This window comes from Hippichthys cyanospilos, chromosome 4, assembly GCF_059441005.1.
Source record: "Hippichthys cyanospilos isolate Australia breed blue-spotted pipefish chromosome 4, RoL_Hcya_1.0, whole genome shotgun sequence".
NCBI classification, from domain to species: Eukaryota; Metazoa; Chordata; class Actinopteri; order Syngnathiformes; family Syngnathidae; genus Hippichthys; species Hippichthys cyanospilos.
In genome coordinates, this window is record NC_142372.1 from 6,464,126 (window position 1) to 6,482,219 (window position 18,094).

General features: G+C 41.3%; 1 protein-coding gene across 2 annotated transcripts in view; it reads right to left on the minus strand.

Annotated features, from left to right (window-relative positions):
* The window catches only part of LOC148424425 (transcription initiation factor TFIID subunit 4), a 79,227-nt gene that overhangs the window by 16,535 nt on the left and 44,598 nt on the right, over positions 1-18,094 (minus strand). For both annotated transcript variants that reach the window (XM_088413713.1, XM_088413714.1), the window contains one exon: positions 10,503-10,625. In XM_088413713.1, the coding sequence (XP_088269839.1) occupies positions 10,503-10,625 (123 nt within the window). The remainder of the gene's footprint in view (positions 1-10,502; positions 10,626-18,094) is intronic.

The window sequence follows — 18,094 nt, forward strand, 5'->3', positions numbered from 1 at the left end:
AAACTGATGCAAAATGGCAAACGTTTAACATTACGGAATAGTGTCTTAAGAATTCATGCTATCACACAAACAGGAAGCCATTTTAGGCTAATGAGAGGGCCCAGTCGACTCTCCTTTTGAAACAATGCTAACACGCTAATGCTAAGCGTCAAACCTTCGAAAACAATACAACTGTCTCTCTCTATGGAAGACGGATAAAATTCTCGATGATGTCTGTATTCTGCTGAGATTATTTGTCAAAAAAAAACAAAAAAACGCCTGACTTTCACAGTTAATTGGCCTCCCTAATTAGCACAGGATGTCTAATTCCCACATCAGAGTCGCTGTGCTAAATGGTGGAGCGTTAGTGAGCGGATGCCATCCCTTTCTCCTCGCCTCCTCTGTATGAAGGAGCAGGAGACGCAGTTTACGTTACGCGCTCGGCGACAGATTTGTCGTCTTAATTAGGCGAACGGCAAACAAGCGCAGGGGCTTAATGAGCCACGTCGTGTCAAACAGCTGGCCGATGATATTTATCGACATGCGCGTCACGTTTATGATTCCGGAGATTATCTGTCAGGGTTATGAAGGGGTCAAGGAGGCAAGTGCACTGAAAAAATTGCTGAGTTGCTGAAAAATCTAAACTGAAGAAAAGAGGCTTGGAAGTTATTCAAATAAATAAATAAATGTGTACGGGACACATTGCAAAATGTGTTCTTTATGTAGTATTATAAGTAGTAGTAGTAGGAGCAGTAGTGATGGTATTACTCCTAGTATAGTAATAGAAATGATGTTAACAATATTTTTATTATTTATAGTACTAATAGTGGCAGTAATTAAAAAAGTAATCTCATCAATTTTGCCAGTTGTAGTAGTAGTTGTAATTGTAAAAGTAGTTTAATGAATGTTTCCAATTATAGTAGCAGTAGTAGTAGTACGATAGTGGTATTAACTGTAAACGTGATCTAATGAATTTTGGCCGTTCTAGTAGTAGTAGTAATAGTGGTAGTAATTTTAAAAGTAATTTCATGAATTTTGCTAGTTGTAGAAGTAGTAGTAGTAGTAGTAGTAGTAGTAGTAGTAGTAATAGTGGTAGTAAATGTAAACGTATTCTCATGAATTTTGGCAGTAATAGTAGTAGTACTGTAGTAGTAATAATAGTGGTAGTATTTGTAAAACTAATCTCATGAATTTTACCAGTGGTAATAGTGGTGGTGTTTGTAGTAGTAGTAGTAGTATCAGCAGCAGTAATAGTATTTGGACAAGCAGTTTAGATAGCAGTCAAGATTAATAATACTTTCAATAATAATAATAATAATAATAATAATAATAATAATAATAATAATAATACACATTTATATAAACATTTTTAGATTTTGCCAGTTATTGTTATTAATCATAACTATTTAGATTTGTCAATCGTGTAATTATATAATTATGATATTTTGTCTTTTATTTTCATTCTTATATTACACTAATATGTATGAATATTTTTAGATTTTACAATTATTGTTATTAATTCAATTTGTTTATACATTGCTATAAATTAATTTATTATGATGATGATGAAAACAAAAATCACAAAGTTGTTGGGTAACATAGTTCAAGGCAATCTTAAACCACGTTTTAATAGGGAATTATTATTATTATTGCATTTTATTGTTATTCATACTACTACCACTGAATGAGGTTATGGATGCGGTGGAAAACAGGTTTGACTCTCATTTAACCATGCGCAAAAACAATGGGAGAATCATAACAAAAGAAGTTTTGAAAAGCCAGTTTCTTTTTTTTTTTCACCAAGACCATCATTTATTACTTTATTTCTAAATTGGTCAAAAGCAGCGAAAAGCTAAGGAGAGGAGAGAGTGGGTGAGAAAGCGAAAGAAAAAAAATTAAGCTGAGACGAAAAGTGCGACTTGGATTTAATATTTTATAATTGCCAAGGGACATTCTGAGATCAATGAATTTTTTTTTTTTTTTGCCCGGGACGCACATCAGAAAGAGATATACTTCAGTCTTTTTTTAGGGGAACATTGCTCTATTTAATTCCAGCATGAGCGTGTGTGTGATGCATGTGAAATATGCCTGGCGTGGCCCCCTCGTGGCTCCCCAGGCACGGCTGCGGGCGCACATTACCACTTTTAATGGGGCCGCCACCAGAAGAGGCGAGGCAGCCAATAACCCGGGCCTCTCTAATGGACCGCCTTGTTTGTTCTCGGCCACCATTTTTGCAAGCTAATTTTAGATGGTGGTTTTTTTTTTCTTCGCGTTCCGAGAAAGCGGAAAAATCACGACGGCGAATATGTGAGCGAGAGGGCAACGCAAAGAACATTTAAAAAGAACCGTCAATAGAAAGCAACAAGTAGCCTGTATTTCGTGGTTGGTACCAAGTGTATAAGCACTCCTTTAAAGGCACTTAGACCATGTGACCTTATTATAATGTTTATATTATCATCATTAGAAGTAGTAGTAATAAATTACTATTATTAACTTATTACTATTATTGTTATTAATTGTAGTAGTAACAGTGGTGGTGGTGGTGATGGTATTATTATTACAATTATCATTATTATTATTATTATTATTATTATCATCATATTAGTAGTTATAGTAGTCGTAAAAATATTACTATTAATAGAAGTAGTAGTACTAGTAGTATTATTGTCACGTTTATTATTATCATTAGTAGTATTAGTAGTAGTAATAATATTTTCACAATTAGTCGTTGAAGCAGTCATGTTATAATTAGTGGTAGTCATAGTAGTAAGAGTAGTAATAGTGTTATCATTATTATAAATAATAATAAATCATATTAATATTATTAGTTATTGCATTTAGAATATTAAAATCAATAATGATATCAATATTAATAGTAGTAGTGGTGGTGGTTGTAGTGGTATTATTATTATTGTTGTTGTTGTTGTTATTATTATTATTTTGGGTTGTAACACCAAACATATTGTACCAGGGTTAAAAAATGGTCGGAAATTATTTATAATTGGAATTAAAGAGACGGCTGTGGCCAATTGCTAAACTTCATCTTGTCCTGTATTCGAATAGTAATTTCAAATAAAATTCTGGAATCCTAAGATTTAAGCAGTTGGTATTCTCCCATAAAGTGACAAAAGAAACAAGGAATGTTAACCTCATTCCCCTTATTTAAAATACAAAAACAAATCTGAGTTGACTTAGTTGTACACTGAGGCGAACTTTTCAAGAAAACAAATGTTTTGTAAAATGCTAACATGAGAGCATTCATTCTGCTACCAAATAGCAAGATTTTGAATAAGCAACCCATTTAGGCAGACATTATAGGTATGGAAATTGAATTACTGTCCTGCATTTAGGTGCAAGAGATTTAACAAATTGCTAACATGGAACCATTTTTCCAACAACCTAACGGGACTTGAAGTGACATCTCCAGAGACTTGATCCTTTCATAAGCATCATGTTGACGACTTCATTAGCGCCACGATTTCACACAGTCAGAAATCGAGAGTTTTGCTATTTGTCCTGTCCCCCCAGGAACGTCATTTTCCCGCAGAAGGCGTAGGCCGCGACGAGTGGGTCTGCGCTTTCCCGGCTCCCCTGGCCGGCAGGCTGCAGCTCCAGAGCCCAGCCTCTATCGGCACGCCTCCGTAGTGGCTCGGCGGACGGATTCGTTCTCGGAGAAATTTAATTATATCAAGATTAACAAGGGAGGTAATTAATTTCTTTAAGATTGGTATCTTTTTGAAGTGCCTTGGGCTCAACTTTGTTGTCAAAACTGTATATTTAACCATTATTTCAGGGCCATGAAAGAAACGAGCAGCATTAATATGGATGTATGGAAGTGTCTTATCTAAATACGACCATTACACACTCAGTGCCAATATGTACATTGTCGACACATGATTGTACGTTCTGCGAAAAGAATGTTCAAAAAGTAAGCATAGCTCACGTGAGACCTTTCAACGTTGACTAAAAAAGTTGGGAATTCTTTCGTGTCATTATGTATGAATAACAACCACAAAAAACGCAGGGGTGAAGTCAACTGAACGATTTTTCTGACTTCAGACATAGCTATTGAGTATTTTGTTTTTTGGGCTAAAAATAAAAGAAAATATATGTTTTGCTTGGTGAAAAACCAGCAGAAAACCAAATAACGTATTTAAACTTAATTATGAATGACCGTTCTTCAATCAACATTCCTTTCTTTTAGTTGATTATAAACTGAGATTTTCAGACAACTCTTTGGCCATGAAGTTCAATGAAACAAAGTGACAACCACAGAATACATTCGCGTTTGTTCAAAAGTGGTCTGCAACTGTCAGGCTGTCACCAACAAAGTGAGTCATTGCGTCTCTTAAACTCCCCTCCGACTGTTCTCAAAACGAAAACATATCAAGGTCATATCATATTGTTTTATTATTTGGTATGGTAAGGGTTATTCTGAAGTTCACCGTCAAATGCATTAATAGGAAATTCTCTAGCGTATGTAAAAACGTATGTAAGACACTTCTTGCTGGATGCAAAACTTCAGTTCCTTAAGAGTTGGACTCTTGTCGTATTTTACGCTTCATAATACACCGCACATTTTCCAATGGTAGACAGGTCTGGACTGCTGGCAATCTCATTTCCTTGACTACAAAGCCATACTGTTCTAATACACGCAGGATGCGGCTTGGCATTTTCTTGCCGAAACAAGCAGTAATAATCATGTATATAGCGTTCAATACTGCATCCTAAGTATTCTAACCTGTGCTCCACCATGCACTGGGAAGTTGGCAAAGAGCAGCGAGTTAACGCTCTTGGCATCCAGCCAGGCAGACCCTGCGAGCATTACGAAAGCCTTTTGTGGGTCCTCGCTGCAAACAAGCAATAGAGTCAAACTAATATCACAATCTTCTTGACTTTATGAAACTGATTGCCAGACTCTCAAGTGTAGCCACTTTTAATCATGTTTAAGAGGAAGCGGGGGAATTCACACCGGAATGCTATGGCTTCATTACAGTCTGATGATATAGTGCACTGCTAAAAGTCTGTGGTTTATATTTGTTTTTGTTTTTTTTAAACAGACAATTGGTTTATTATTTTTTTAACAGCAGTAATAACATGCCTGTCCCGTAGAAAGTAAAGACATTTCTATAAGTTGTTTTCACTAAGCATCATGTGAGTCAATGTGTAAATGAGCACTTCAAATGTTTAGAAAATACCCCATAAATAAATTCACACCAAAAAAAAAACTGTTAAAAGGTTAAAATGGCCTTTCCCAAAACACTTTTCATTAATAAACAAAAACCACACTGCTAATAAAATGCTTATTAGTGTGTACAAGGGCTGGGCAATAAATCAAGGGTCAAAAAGTTCAACATTGCACAACTACTCAGTTATCACACTACCAGGAGTGTGCCATCCCATAAATAAATTATAGTGAGAATGTGGAAAAAATGACCCAAAAATGATTAAAATTCCGCACAAGTATTAAGCAAGTTATGCACAATATAGGAATGTGACGTTAATGCTCAAACTGATTTAAAAATTAATACATACAGGACTGTTTGTTTTATTTAACCATAAATCAGACCTTTAAATAAATGTTTGTCGGGTCTAGTACTTCAATTAAAATCCTCTAAAATCATAATCGTCCGGAATGACTGGTGAAATTCAAGATTTCATTGTGTACAAGGGAAGCATTTCTTTTTGTATTAAATGGCTGGCATCAACCATTAACCCATCTTCTATAGCACTCATCCTCACTCGGGTTGCAAGAGGCAGGGTACACTCCAACTAATATTCGCATCTTTGGTTAATTCAGACAGGAGCAACGATTTGAAACCCGAACTTGATCGCTGTGAGGCAGAAGCACCATGCCCTCAAACCGAGGCCGATATTTGCGCCAATATGCCGAATGTTAAAGCGTTAAAGTCTTCTTTGTACAGTAGAGGCCAGTAGGAGGAGTAACACCATCCAGTAGACTTGACATCATCCACCAAACCCCCAACGGGAATAAAGAAGTAGAGGCGGTGGGAGGTGAACCCACTTAACGACCGCGTTTAACCCCTCTCGCTTTCACTCGGCCGGTCCCCTTAACAAAACATCCCGCCCCGCCGACTGGTCCGAGCGCTTCGCCCGCGCCTTCCCTCCCTCCAGCTCCGGAAACCCCGGCGCTCTGTTAGCTTCCTGTTTGTCTGACGGAAGACCCCGAGAAGAAGGGCAAAAGATGGAGGGACAGTGGCGGGAAGAAAGAGACACTCCGGAGTTGGGATTGATTTACTTCATTAACCGAGATTACAAGTTTAACTTACAAACCAGAGGTCAAAATTTCTCATTAACAAGGGGGACCGCCGAGGACCTCGGGGGCTGGGAGACCACTCTTATTACTGACTACACATTTCAATCTGTCTTTGATGTTCCATGTCTGCCTTTCTAACCCCCGCCCCCCACCCCCCGCCCCTCCCGATACCACCCACCCCTCCCACTTTTGGCAGCGAGGTTGATTTTAATTGTAGCTATAGAACAGAGCGTGGTTTTGCCTGTAAGCCAGCCTCCACATCTGTAGTGAGTGCAGCTTTAGTGATATTGGGTGCAGTCCATTGCTCGGGGCTCATTTTAATGGTTCCCCCCTCCATTGCACTCCCCCTTTTTCTTCATCGGAGACTCAGATTGTTTTCCACGTGATTCCTGTTAATTTAGCTGGAGGAAAGGGCATCAGTTTTCCTTGTGCTCCCTCCCCGCTACCCTTCTCACTCTATTGCCTCACTTTTTCTGATCTTCGGCCTTAAAGGAAGAAGGTAAAAGGCAAGACATTCGACAGGGCGCACCCGGAAACGCCATTTTCGCGTTGGCAAACAAGACCCTTCGTGTTATAAACGGGGGCTGGATGAGAAGTCTTAAATGTGTCAAGGATGCGTTGACGCTCGTAGCAACAACAACATACTGCAGCCGTGTTGTTTGAGTGGAGCAACAATTTTGTAGTCGTTTTGTTCCTTTCTATTGTGTAAGATGGCTGTTGTTGTGACTAACTCGAGAGAGGCGCGATCATATTCATTATTGGACACAATGTGTGCGCGCTGTGTCAACTATTTTTTGGACTCGGGGTCTTCAATTTTTCTTCGCCGGTCATTTCTTGACACCCTAGGCCACGTATTCAGATCTCTTTCCCGGCTAACTTTGGGCAACAGGCAATTCACAATCACAGGTATGGACAAAGGCTAATAGGGATTTGTATTGATATGGGGCAATGCCAGAGTAAAATAAAAACTGCACAAGCACAAGGAGAACATACAGAGTCAAGATTCTAACCCAGAGTCTCTGTCTGCAGGGCAGATGCATCAACCACATGGCCAACTGTGCCGCCCCAGATTTGGACCTTTGAAGATAGACTTTGAGCAACACTCTGTCGAAGGGCACACAAAAGGTTCGGTTAACTTTCCGTCGACCCTCAGCTGCCCTTTTGTCACCACTCTCCATCCCTCCTTATTCCTCAAGGTGCTTCACCCTGGACTTTTTATGCCCGACTTCAAAAGCCACCGAGTGCTGATTAGGGGGTTGTGGCTGGAGGATGGTTGGGGGGGAACTACTGAGCGACCCCCAACTGAGATCCACCGCTGGGTCCTGGCAGCTAATCTTCCCCGCGGAGTCCTGTAAGGCCCTCTTTGTTCCCGTCCCGGTTTGCAGACACTCACAGTCTTGACTGGGTTTCACAGCCCTCGGCAGTCAGCAGCGGTTGCAAAAGTACTCACACGACTTCACTAGTGAAGATACTTGGGCAAAATAAATAAATACTTGGTCAAGTGAAATTACTGATTCAACTTCTAAAGTAGTTCTTAAGTCTTATAAAGTGGAGTTGATATTGACTAATTTCACTGTATCGCATGGTATGTTTATTATTTTCTTTCTCCTGACTGGTAACTTGAAGCAATGAGATCCATCTAACGCTGTGGGACACCATCTTGGGACGATAGTTTGTACTGTAAGATGTGACTAAAAATGTCAGGAAAAGCCGACTAGAACATCTGAACTCTAACTGGTTAATGATAGGCACTTCAAATGATAGCAAGAATGCACTTACTACCTTTTAAATTAAATTTGATTGTGGTGGGTTACTCTGAGTTAGAGTTGTCTTTTAGTCGCTGTTTTTGTCCAATAAGCAATACTCAATACAAAGTAATTGGAACAAGTCATTGGTTTTGCATTTTACTTTAATGCAAAATAAAAGTTAAATCATATTATTTGGATAATCCATGGAATCATCAATAGAGTTGATTCGGAAAACATTTGAAAGTGACGGCTATACTCCAGCCACATCACAAATAATAAGGTGGTGTGTACACTTGTGCAACCACAAAGTATCAGTCGTTTAATTAATTTCCGCATACATTTTTTCAATTTTTGTACAGGTTACGGATTACATTAATGGCCTAGAACATTTCAGGGAGTTTGTGTGGAGTTTGCATGTTCTCCCTAAGCCCGCGTGGGTTCTCTTTGGGTACTCCGACTTCCTCCCACACTCCAAAAACATGCATGGCGGGTGTATTGGACATACCTTAGGTTTTATTGGGTGTGTGAATGGTTGTTTGTCGCTGTGTGCCCTGCAATTGCAACTGCCCGAAGCTGGCTGGGATAGGCACTAGCAAGCCTGCGACCCTTGTGAGGATAAGCAGCTGTATAAAATGGATGTGTGTGTGTGTGTTTAAGATTAAATGAATTTTTGCAGACCAGAGGATGGTGTTTGTTGTTGGGACAAGCACAACCAGAAGGCCACGGATAGGGAAAACTGTATCTTGCATTTTTGAACGTGTTCTCCCGTAATCTTCTGCAAATAAAAATGACTTTTTCCCAACACTGGAACCCGGGCCCTCGAATAAAACAAGGAAGAGGATCAGCGTCACCTGATTTCGGTCGCAAAGGTGAGCAAACATGGAGGGCTGGGATAGTATTACGGGAGCAGGATCACACCAACGCCATTATCCAGCTCGTAATTGAAGCACTGGCACGGCACTGAAGGGCCCCCTTTGTCTGGGATTTATGCGGAAAAGCTCAGGATGCGATGTCAGAGGGAAATAATCAGCGTGGGCCCTCCGCAACGTCGGGCTGCCTGCCCGCCTGCCTGCCTGCGCTCCTGGCCACGGGAGCACCCCCCGGCTCATTTCTGTGGAGATGAAATCTATGACAAGCCCCTCAGTGAAGCTGAGAGCAGGCAACAGTCCAGTAACACCCACAGGCCTGCAGGCATCCTGTGACCCCCTTAGAAAAGTCACATTCACTTTGCTCTGGAGAAAGGAAAGAGAACGCCCGCGGCTCTCGCAGCCCATGTGAAATGAAGAAATGCGAGGAGGTGAAATCCAAGTGAAAATAAGTTAAGATTCCCCCCTCCTCTTCCTTCTCTGCAAACACTCCAGAGGACTGTGCTTATGCCTCTCTAATTAAACATGAACAGGACATTTAACAGCAACAAAAAAAGAACAATGTATATTCATGTTTATGCTGTACAACTGCATTTAGGAGAGCAGCTTTGTTTTTTTTTTTCTTTTTTGGACTGCAGCAGAAGGTCGCAGGCTAATACCCATCAGGCTAAAACATTGTGAAAGAGCTCGGCACTGCGCTCAAGGAGCAGAAGTAATGCTTTTATTTTATTATTTATGCCTTTTTACCGGCCACATTTACTAAAGCCCGGCATGCCGAGACAACGCGGCGGCTCGATACGGGCGGGTTATTTAAATGACCGATTTCGCATTCAAAACTCGGCCTCGTTTGAGATGAATCAGACGTACGGGCAGAATATGTGGAATTTCAAATGTTCCCGCGGAGCGCCCGAAGGGAAAATGCAACTTTGTGGAGCGGCGGCGGCAGCCACGCATGACTTCATGTATGACCCGAAATATGACACTCAAGTCTGCGCTTTTGTTTATGGCCACCGTAAAAACATCACATAAAGGACGACATTGAGCCATCACAGATGCACTTTTAAGCGATTATTGAACCGCACAACCGGTCAAATATAGAAAAACAAAATGAAAACACACCCAACGATCACACAGACCTTGCCCCAACTTGAACGACTCCAGCTGCTGATATCTCTCGATAGGCCACGCCCCTTAAAGGTACATCAGCACACTTAAAACTATAGCGTGTATGCATGGTTATGTTAAAAGCTTAAATTTCCCGGCTAAGAAGTAACGTTCCATTTAAATTCCCATTTAAATGTTTCAACTTTGAAAATTCCTGGAATTTCGCAACCCAGTGGCATCATGTCATTCTGAATTTGTTTCACGCTTAAGCATTTTACTATAGCTCTGCAACAGCATCACACTCATGTTCACAGCATCGCTCTAAATTGCTTTAATATAATCCCTATGCAACTCACAGCCCCTAGAGGCAAAATAAGAATGATGTGGGGGATTGCTTATGATATAAGATAACGTGTTAATTCCATGTTATAAATTTCAAATAATTTCTTTCTTGGGCGTTGTGGTACTAAGGGAAATTGTGAGTTGACGTTATTTCAATTTAGGGTTTAAAACCGGTTCCGCTCTCACCTCAGTCCCTGATGGGGTGGCCCCCGGAGAGTCCACCTTGCGTTTTTTGCGAGGTCCGATGGCTGCTAGCGCTGTGAGGTTAGCGTCCCGCTGCCTCATCTGGGCCAGTTCCTGTTGTTGCATCTACAAAACAAAAAAAAACAAGAAAAGTACACATATTGTACATCGGTATACATTTAATATCAAGTACAATAAATACAAAAATAGCATTTTAAATTCATAAAATATTGGCACTGGCACTCAAAGTATAACCTGATGTCATTTCAATTTTATAGTTTTCAAGAAACAGAATGTTAGCAAACAAACTAGCCAAACATTTTCTACGATTCTACCTTAAATTACGATTGACTGGTATTTTCTTTCTATTGTTATTTTTCTATTTTAGGTGGTTTTATTGGTAAGGGTCAGACCAAGTCTTAGAGGAACGTTGCCAAAATGAAGAATTTCACAACTGTCAACCATCGTACATGACTTTTTTTTGCGAGTCTAATCATAGGAAGTGTTCCCACAAAAATTCATCTAGGAAAACGGCTACAAGGGCGAAATTAATTTTAAAAGAGAGATCCATCCAGTGATTATCCTCGTGCCTTTCCCAGTTGACTTTGGGCGAACGGTGAGGCACACCCCAAACTCATCTGAATTCATCCATGACTAATTTCAAACTATTTTTGGTTTGGAGCTCTCAAACCGACTTTCCCTGTTTTTTGCAGATCATCTGCTGGAGACTTTTTTTGTAGGTCTACTCATGAACCAAAATGAATTTTCTTGGCACAAAATGATTCATTTCAAATCAAATTGTCAGACGTCGTGTGTCTTTTTGTCTTTATACGTTTTTGCGAGTATGCTCTTGACGAACATGACCAGTAAGTAGATGATTACATGTTAGTAAAGTGAAACTTGATTCGGGAGCTGAATTTTCCCAAAACATGCTCGATCTCAAGAAAATGGTGGCTTGCTGTCAGCCATTAACAGAGCTGCCATTGAAGACTGAGGACAAATTTGTGCGCGTGTGCAAGGAAGCGGGTCCAGTCACATGGTTGGTGCTGTGCCGGGTGCATTTAGGGGAGGTTTGAGGGGGGGGTTCTGCCCAAAGTAATGTCACGTCTAGCCGCAGGCCTGAGGGGGAGCCCAGCATGGCTAGAAGCCGCCCTTTCTATTGGTTGGTTCTGGGAGGGCCCGGGGCGGTGGCACAGGGGGTGTAGCATGCAGACACAGACACACACTCTCTCTCACACACACAGATGGGGCTTTACTATCAAAGTGGGGACATGCCATTGGCATAGCTAACCATCACAACAGCTTGCCTAACCCTGACCCTCACCGTAACCTCAACGAAAATTCAAGTCAAACCTCAACTCTAAAAGTGAGTCTTGACCCTCAAAAAGAGGTCTGAACTTGTGGGTTCCACCAAAGCGGTCCCCGCAAAGACCGTGAAACCCGGGATTTGATCCCCACCTTGTGGCAAAAACCAAGGGCGGGCACGCACACAGGCATGCACGCACACACACACACACACACACACGCGCGCGCCTCATGACTGCAACTTGGCCGCAGCACTGGGGGATGCGTACCCACCAGCCTGCCTGTGTGCCTGCCCGCTGGGGCTGAGGCGAACAGGGACAATCAATGCGCGCTTTCATGTCTCCCATGTTCTTTTATGTTATCTCCCAGCATGTGTTTGGCCGGGCACTGCGTCGTCGTCTGATCAGATCGAGAGGAGGCGGTGGGCGTGGAGGGGGGAATTTACTTTCAGATGCTGGGGTCCGTGGAAAAGGTTGCTTTGGTGTACAAAGTGGGATCTAAAATGTGCATGCAGTTGCCTGTGATATTTCTCCCTTGAAAGCCCGCCGGCGAGGCCTGGCCTTTAGGGTGTTGCCACTTCACATTTAGCACGGCGGAACTGTTGAGAAATTCAAACGCACTGACAACACAACGTCAAGGCGGAATAATGGCAGTGCTAGAGACTGGCAACAAAAATCACAAAATAAATTGCTTTTACGAAACAAGTTCAGGCATAGAAATAAATATACGCGCAAAAATTCTTCCGGCAGCACAGGGGTGTATGTGATTAGCACGTCTGCTTGGTAGTCAAATGTGTCAGAATCAGTCATGTTCTCCCAAAGTGCTCAGATAAACGGTCGAGAACTGAAGAATTGAAGCCATGCTGGAAGTCTGGATGGTGAGATGTGCTGATGCAATTTTACCCAGCTTGACATCACATGCATACAGAGTCGAGTCGTCATCTTCCAACCAAGAGGTTCTGGGTTCAATCAGTGCGACTATGTCAAAGGGTCCTTGAGCAAAGCATGGATCACCCAGTTGCTCCTAATAGAGTGTCATCAATAAGTAAATTAGTTTTCAGTATAATGCATTGAGTATCTGAGATAGAGAAGTGCTATACAGTATAAGTGTGAGTCAATTTACAATATTTTACACAGAAACCTCACAGTAAATACATTATATATTTTATCTTGGTTTTAAATTATCCTCATGGCTAGTTAGTGAGCACTAAGAGATACTGGCTCAGATTAGGGTGGTGCATCCAAATGTAGCATCCAAATGCCTTGTCGAGAGTGAGTGGAACAGCCTACAGCCATACAGCAAACCTTTTTTTTGCCAAAAATCCACCAACAAAAGGTCAAAAACTAACCAAGGCGTAGATTTAACTGAGGGCATTGGACTGGCTCGACTGCCCGGATCTGATGGATGGATGGCTGGACGGATGGGTGAAAATGATTAATGCTAACCATATTAGCTTCTGCCCCAAACCAATTGGAAATCTGCGTGGGCCTAACCTTAAAGAGTCCAACTGTAAAATGAGACACTAGACTAGACAGAGAGAAAGAAAACGATTGAGCAGGGGAGAGAGGGCTATCTCACTGATGGCACCAGGATGCCGGCACCCCAGCCTGGCAGTTGGCACCAGGCATGTGCTCCCAGCGCCCACAGCAACTGCCTGCATTTTCAGATTTATGACCGTACGATAAATGAAGACCTCCTTTTTTTGCCATCTGCAAGCCCTCCGTCCCCAAGCTTCCAGTCACTGACGACGCTGGGGAGACATATTTCTGATTTCAATCTGGTGCCGTCGCGCCCCGTCCACCAATCCCAGACGGCGGATTGTAGCCACGATTGTAAACTGTATTTTCACATTTTTAATTTGAATAAAGTTCATCATAACTTGACTTGTGATTTGTATGGTAAATGGATTTGTTGTTAAGCGATAATCACAAGTGACAAGGAATTTAGTAAAAAATGGACGCTTGAATCCTGTCGTGCTCCACCAGTGCATGTATCATGAAATAAATGTATTTGCTTGAGACTTACATTAAATTAAAGTCTTTGACGAGGGATTTGTGGCTCATTTGTTTGTGAAATTGCTTCATATGATGAATTGACCTAAAAACTGGGATTTTTACTTTTCAACTTCATATTGTTTCTCATTGGACATGTCTCCCAATTTGTGTTGATTCAAATATTGTCCTATTTAAAACAACTGTCCCATAAATATAAAAAATCTAAAATGTCCAGTGTCAATGAAACATATATTTCACAATCTTCAATAAAAGCAAATCCAAATAAAGCTCTCACACTTTTTTTTCCACTTTAGCATGCGCAATACATAAAGCACCTAAAGAACTGCAAAGGTTTGTAAAGAGATTGCATATATATATATATATATATATATATATATATATATATATATATATATATATATATATATATATATATCCATGTTTGCAAAAGGCTCTTAAATAGCAGCGATTGCAGTTGTGCCCTTTTGAAGCGTGGGGACGGCAACTTGTAAAGTTAAATTATCAACAAAAGGTCAGCATGTGTAAAAACATTTTCACAATCAATCTAACTTGGATAGAGCTTTGAGTAAACGCCACTGCGTTTGCCTGATGTTATGAACGACTCATGTATTTGTTGGCGAGCGAATGTGAACACCCAGTACATCTCTCAGACGGCCTTCACCGAAAGTGGCCGCTTGACGCCAAAAATTGATGTCTCCTGTAGCTCAAAGCTCTTTTAGATCTCAAAGTATTTTAATGTACTGACATGTAAACCAAAAAAATGGAAGCAAATATGCCTCAAATAGATGACGACGTCTGTTAGGCTTGCCATGATGGCCGACCTGCCCTTCTTCATCTTTGGCTGTTTTTAACAAAGACTTTGCACTCCCCCCTCCTTGCATTTTCACTCCTTTCGTCCCTCCATCCCCCCGTGGCCCGAGGGGAGGCTCGCGGCTGCCCAGACGCTTACAGACAGATGTCCTTGGCGGAGCACAACATGCTCTGCTTGACGTCACACACGGCTGCGGGGCTGCAAACCAAGCTAAAAGGAAGTACTGGCTCAAGACCACGCCATTAAAGAAAGACCGAACCCTCCGCTGCCACCCTATTTTTCTCCAACAGGACACAGCAGGTAATCTCTCTGTTGTGGAATGCATACGTTTTAAATCACCTTTGCACTTTGTCTACTTTTCTGTATTGTATAACTACACTTTCTTCCTTCTCGTTTTGTTTTGCATAAAAACACAACTGTTAAAATAACACATCCAAGAAGAATATACAGCACCCGAGAGGACATTGCTGGCATAGAGTCAAATCTCAAATTCACAGGTAAAAAAAAACAAAAAACAAATACGGACTGAGCTGAGCTTATATATCAGCTAAAGTGTTGTGGTAAGACATGGTCTGGATGGGTTGTCAAGTCTATTGAAATCACAGCATCTTCTTCATCTATCAAATATAAATATTGGCACATTTGATATTTTATGTGGTTTCTGGATGGATGGATGAGACAGATAGATATGGGGCATCAGAAATGGTTCACAGAGAAAGAAGCAATTATTCCAAGCCCCCCATTGATTAATATCTACGTCAGGGTGTGACCCTTTACTGATATTTGGAGATTTTATTTTTGGTGCAGACCCAGTTTCTGCACGGACCATATTTGACAAGGGACAAGTCGTGTCATGCGTCTGTTCTGAAAATAAAGGCAGTTCAACTTCACCTGTCATAGTGAGTGAAATTTTTATTTTGGGTATCTTAACAATGACGGGGAAAAAAAAAATAAACGTGTGCTTTGACGGTGTGTGTGTTCTGTGGGAGGAAGCATGGTGCAACAGGGGATTTACCAAACCCCATAATTGCTCAGGATAATCTTTCAGGGGCACCCATTAATTTGACTTTTGCTGACTATGATCAGAAACAGGGATTAGCCGAAAATCAGACTGATTATTGATATGTGAGATACTTGTGTCCAACGTTAGTTTTTGTACTTGATTTTTGTCATTTTGAATACTTCAAACCACAGGATAATCTTGAGAGCCATTCGCAGACTTTGGAAGGGAGTCTCAAAATGGTTCTGATTTAACGTGTGCACTGCAGTAAGAATTGTTTTTACTAACATTTGCATGACCTGCGAAGGCATCGAGAGGGAAGTGTTCTGCCCATTCCGAAATCATTAAAATGATCGCTGATGTAAGGGGAATTTCCTGCTTTAAATGTCCTTCCATCTCGTATCTTCACGTCGTCTAGCAGTCAGCCTTTTTTTTCCACTTTTTTTTTTCGCAGATTCAACACCCCCCCGCCCACCCACCTTCTCTCTCTTTCTATTGATCACGTCTAATTTGCATCCAGGAAAGATGAAAACTCACACATTCGCACTTGCGGAGAGAGGACGCCGCCAATGATTTATTCATTTTGAAATAAGAAAAAAAAAAAAAAGGAGAAGAAGGAGGTAGATGAGAAAGAGGGGATATCTTCATAGGGGGCGGGCGACTAAGCAGCCTCTGAGCCGCTCTCTCTCTATGCGCCCCCTCGGGTGGGCACGTGGTGTGCAAGCGCTCCTAATTAACAAGGTGAATCATGTTGCCGCTCTCTAATTAGCCCAACATGACAATCTAATGGAAACACGCAGGCCCGATGCCGGCGCGCTCTTGTCCTTCCTTCCCCCGTATGGTCGCCCGCAGTGACGACACCTTGGGATTCAACCACAAAGCAAAGATGGGACAAGAGTTGGTGTGAGGTCAGAATTCCGTGGGGGGGATTTGCAAGGTTTAACGCAGCCCCCTTTTCTTAATTGAAACGCATCCCCGGCACCTCGCCACCAGCATCGCTTGGGCGCGCCCAATTCCCCAGTCGCCGGAGCTTCCCAAGGAGCGCTTGGAACGCCGCAAAGACAAAAGTGAAGCTCACGGGCGAGGAGACGTGTCGCTTTCTCCCTCTGAGGCAACAAAAGAGAAAAATCTCCTTGTTTTCCTTCTCATTACAGCACTTTTGTAATAGAGGAAAACATACACACAGGAACACCAAAGGTAGCGTTTTAAAGGAAGCCAGAAGAGGAGTGTTGTTTTTTTTTTCTCTTCTTTTTCTAACAACATGACTTGGGGTGAAGAAGAAGGAAAGGATTCAAGTTCAAGTCCACAAGATGACAACAAAGTAACACATACGAAGAGGCAATGCTCTTCAGGAGCGTTGCAATGATGATTCAATTACAGAGGGACCTTGACTAAGTTACGTTGAGAGCCCCAACTTACTTTTTTTTTTTTTTTCCCCCCGAAAGCATCAAAGGCAGGTGTCAACCACCGGGCCTCTGAATGATATTGCATTATAAGCAATCCATTACCATGCCGTACCGAGAGACAGAAAAATGAATGAAGTTATTAACTCCTCTCAGTTTAGTTGAGCTCAGCCGGAAGCGCGTGGCACACATGAAACATGGTGGTTGTTGGACCAAAACCTGCGAGGAGGCTGAGTGGGAAAAGTGTGTAGATGAGACCAATGTGTAATTTTGTGTAATTATTACACAAAAACAAAACAAACAAAATGGTCCGTACAAAAAACAAATTCTGCCATGTTTTTTTGAACAAGGACAATGAAACATCTCAAATCTGAGATTTGATGCTTCACTTTGACAAATAATGAAGTCACATATTAAAACTCAACTGTCCTGACAAGCCATGATGAACGCAAGAACATTTTAAAAAAAGGAATTATGCTTGAATTAACTGAATGAAAAACTAAGTGACGGGAAAGGCACATGCATTCTGCATTTCTCATTAATCATAGCAGCACTGACCTTTTATCAGACAGTCTTGAACAAAAATCCTAAATCTCTGGTGTCCAAGACCAGAAAGGTCAGACTTAAGAGGTCTTTGCAGATGCAGAGATGAGACACTGAGGTCTAGAAAGTAAAAACCCTGACACAGTTTAAATTTAGCTTCTTTCAATCCAATTCATTTACCAGCCGGTTAAGTAGAAGCACATGGTTAAAGCCAAACTGGCAGAGTCTTTCACTTTCTCTACTTGAATTCCCAAACCCTGCTTGGGTGTGGTCAGGAAAAATAAGTGAAAATATGATCAACAACAGTAGATTCAAGACTTCAAAAGGGTGGCCAAGAACCTTTTTCACAGAGGGTCAGATAGCTTTGTATATTTCTTTCCCTGAATACTCATAAAACAAACAGCAATTTATGTTTGCTTAGGTTATCGTTGTCTAATCTTACCATTTGTTTGATTATATTAAACAGTATAATAGGGAAAATATGCAGACAAATAATCATTGTAGATGAGAGCAAATAT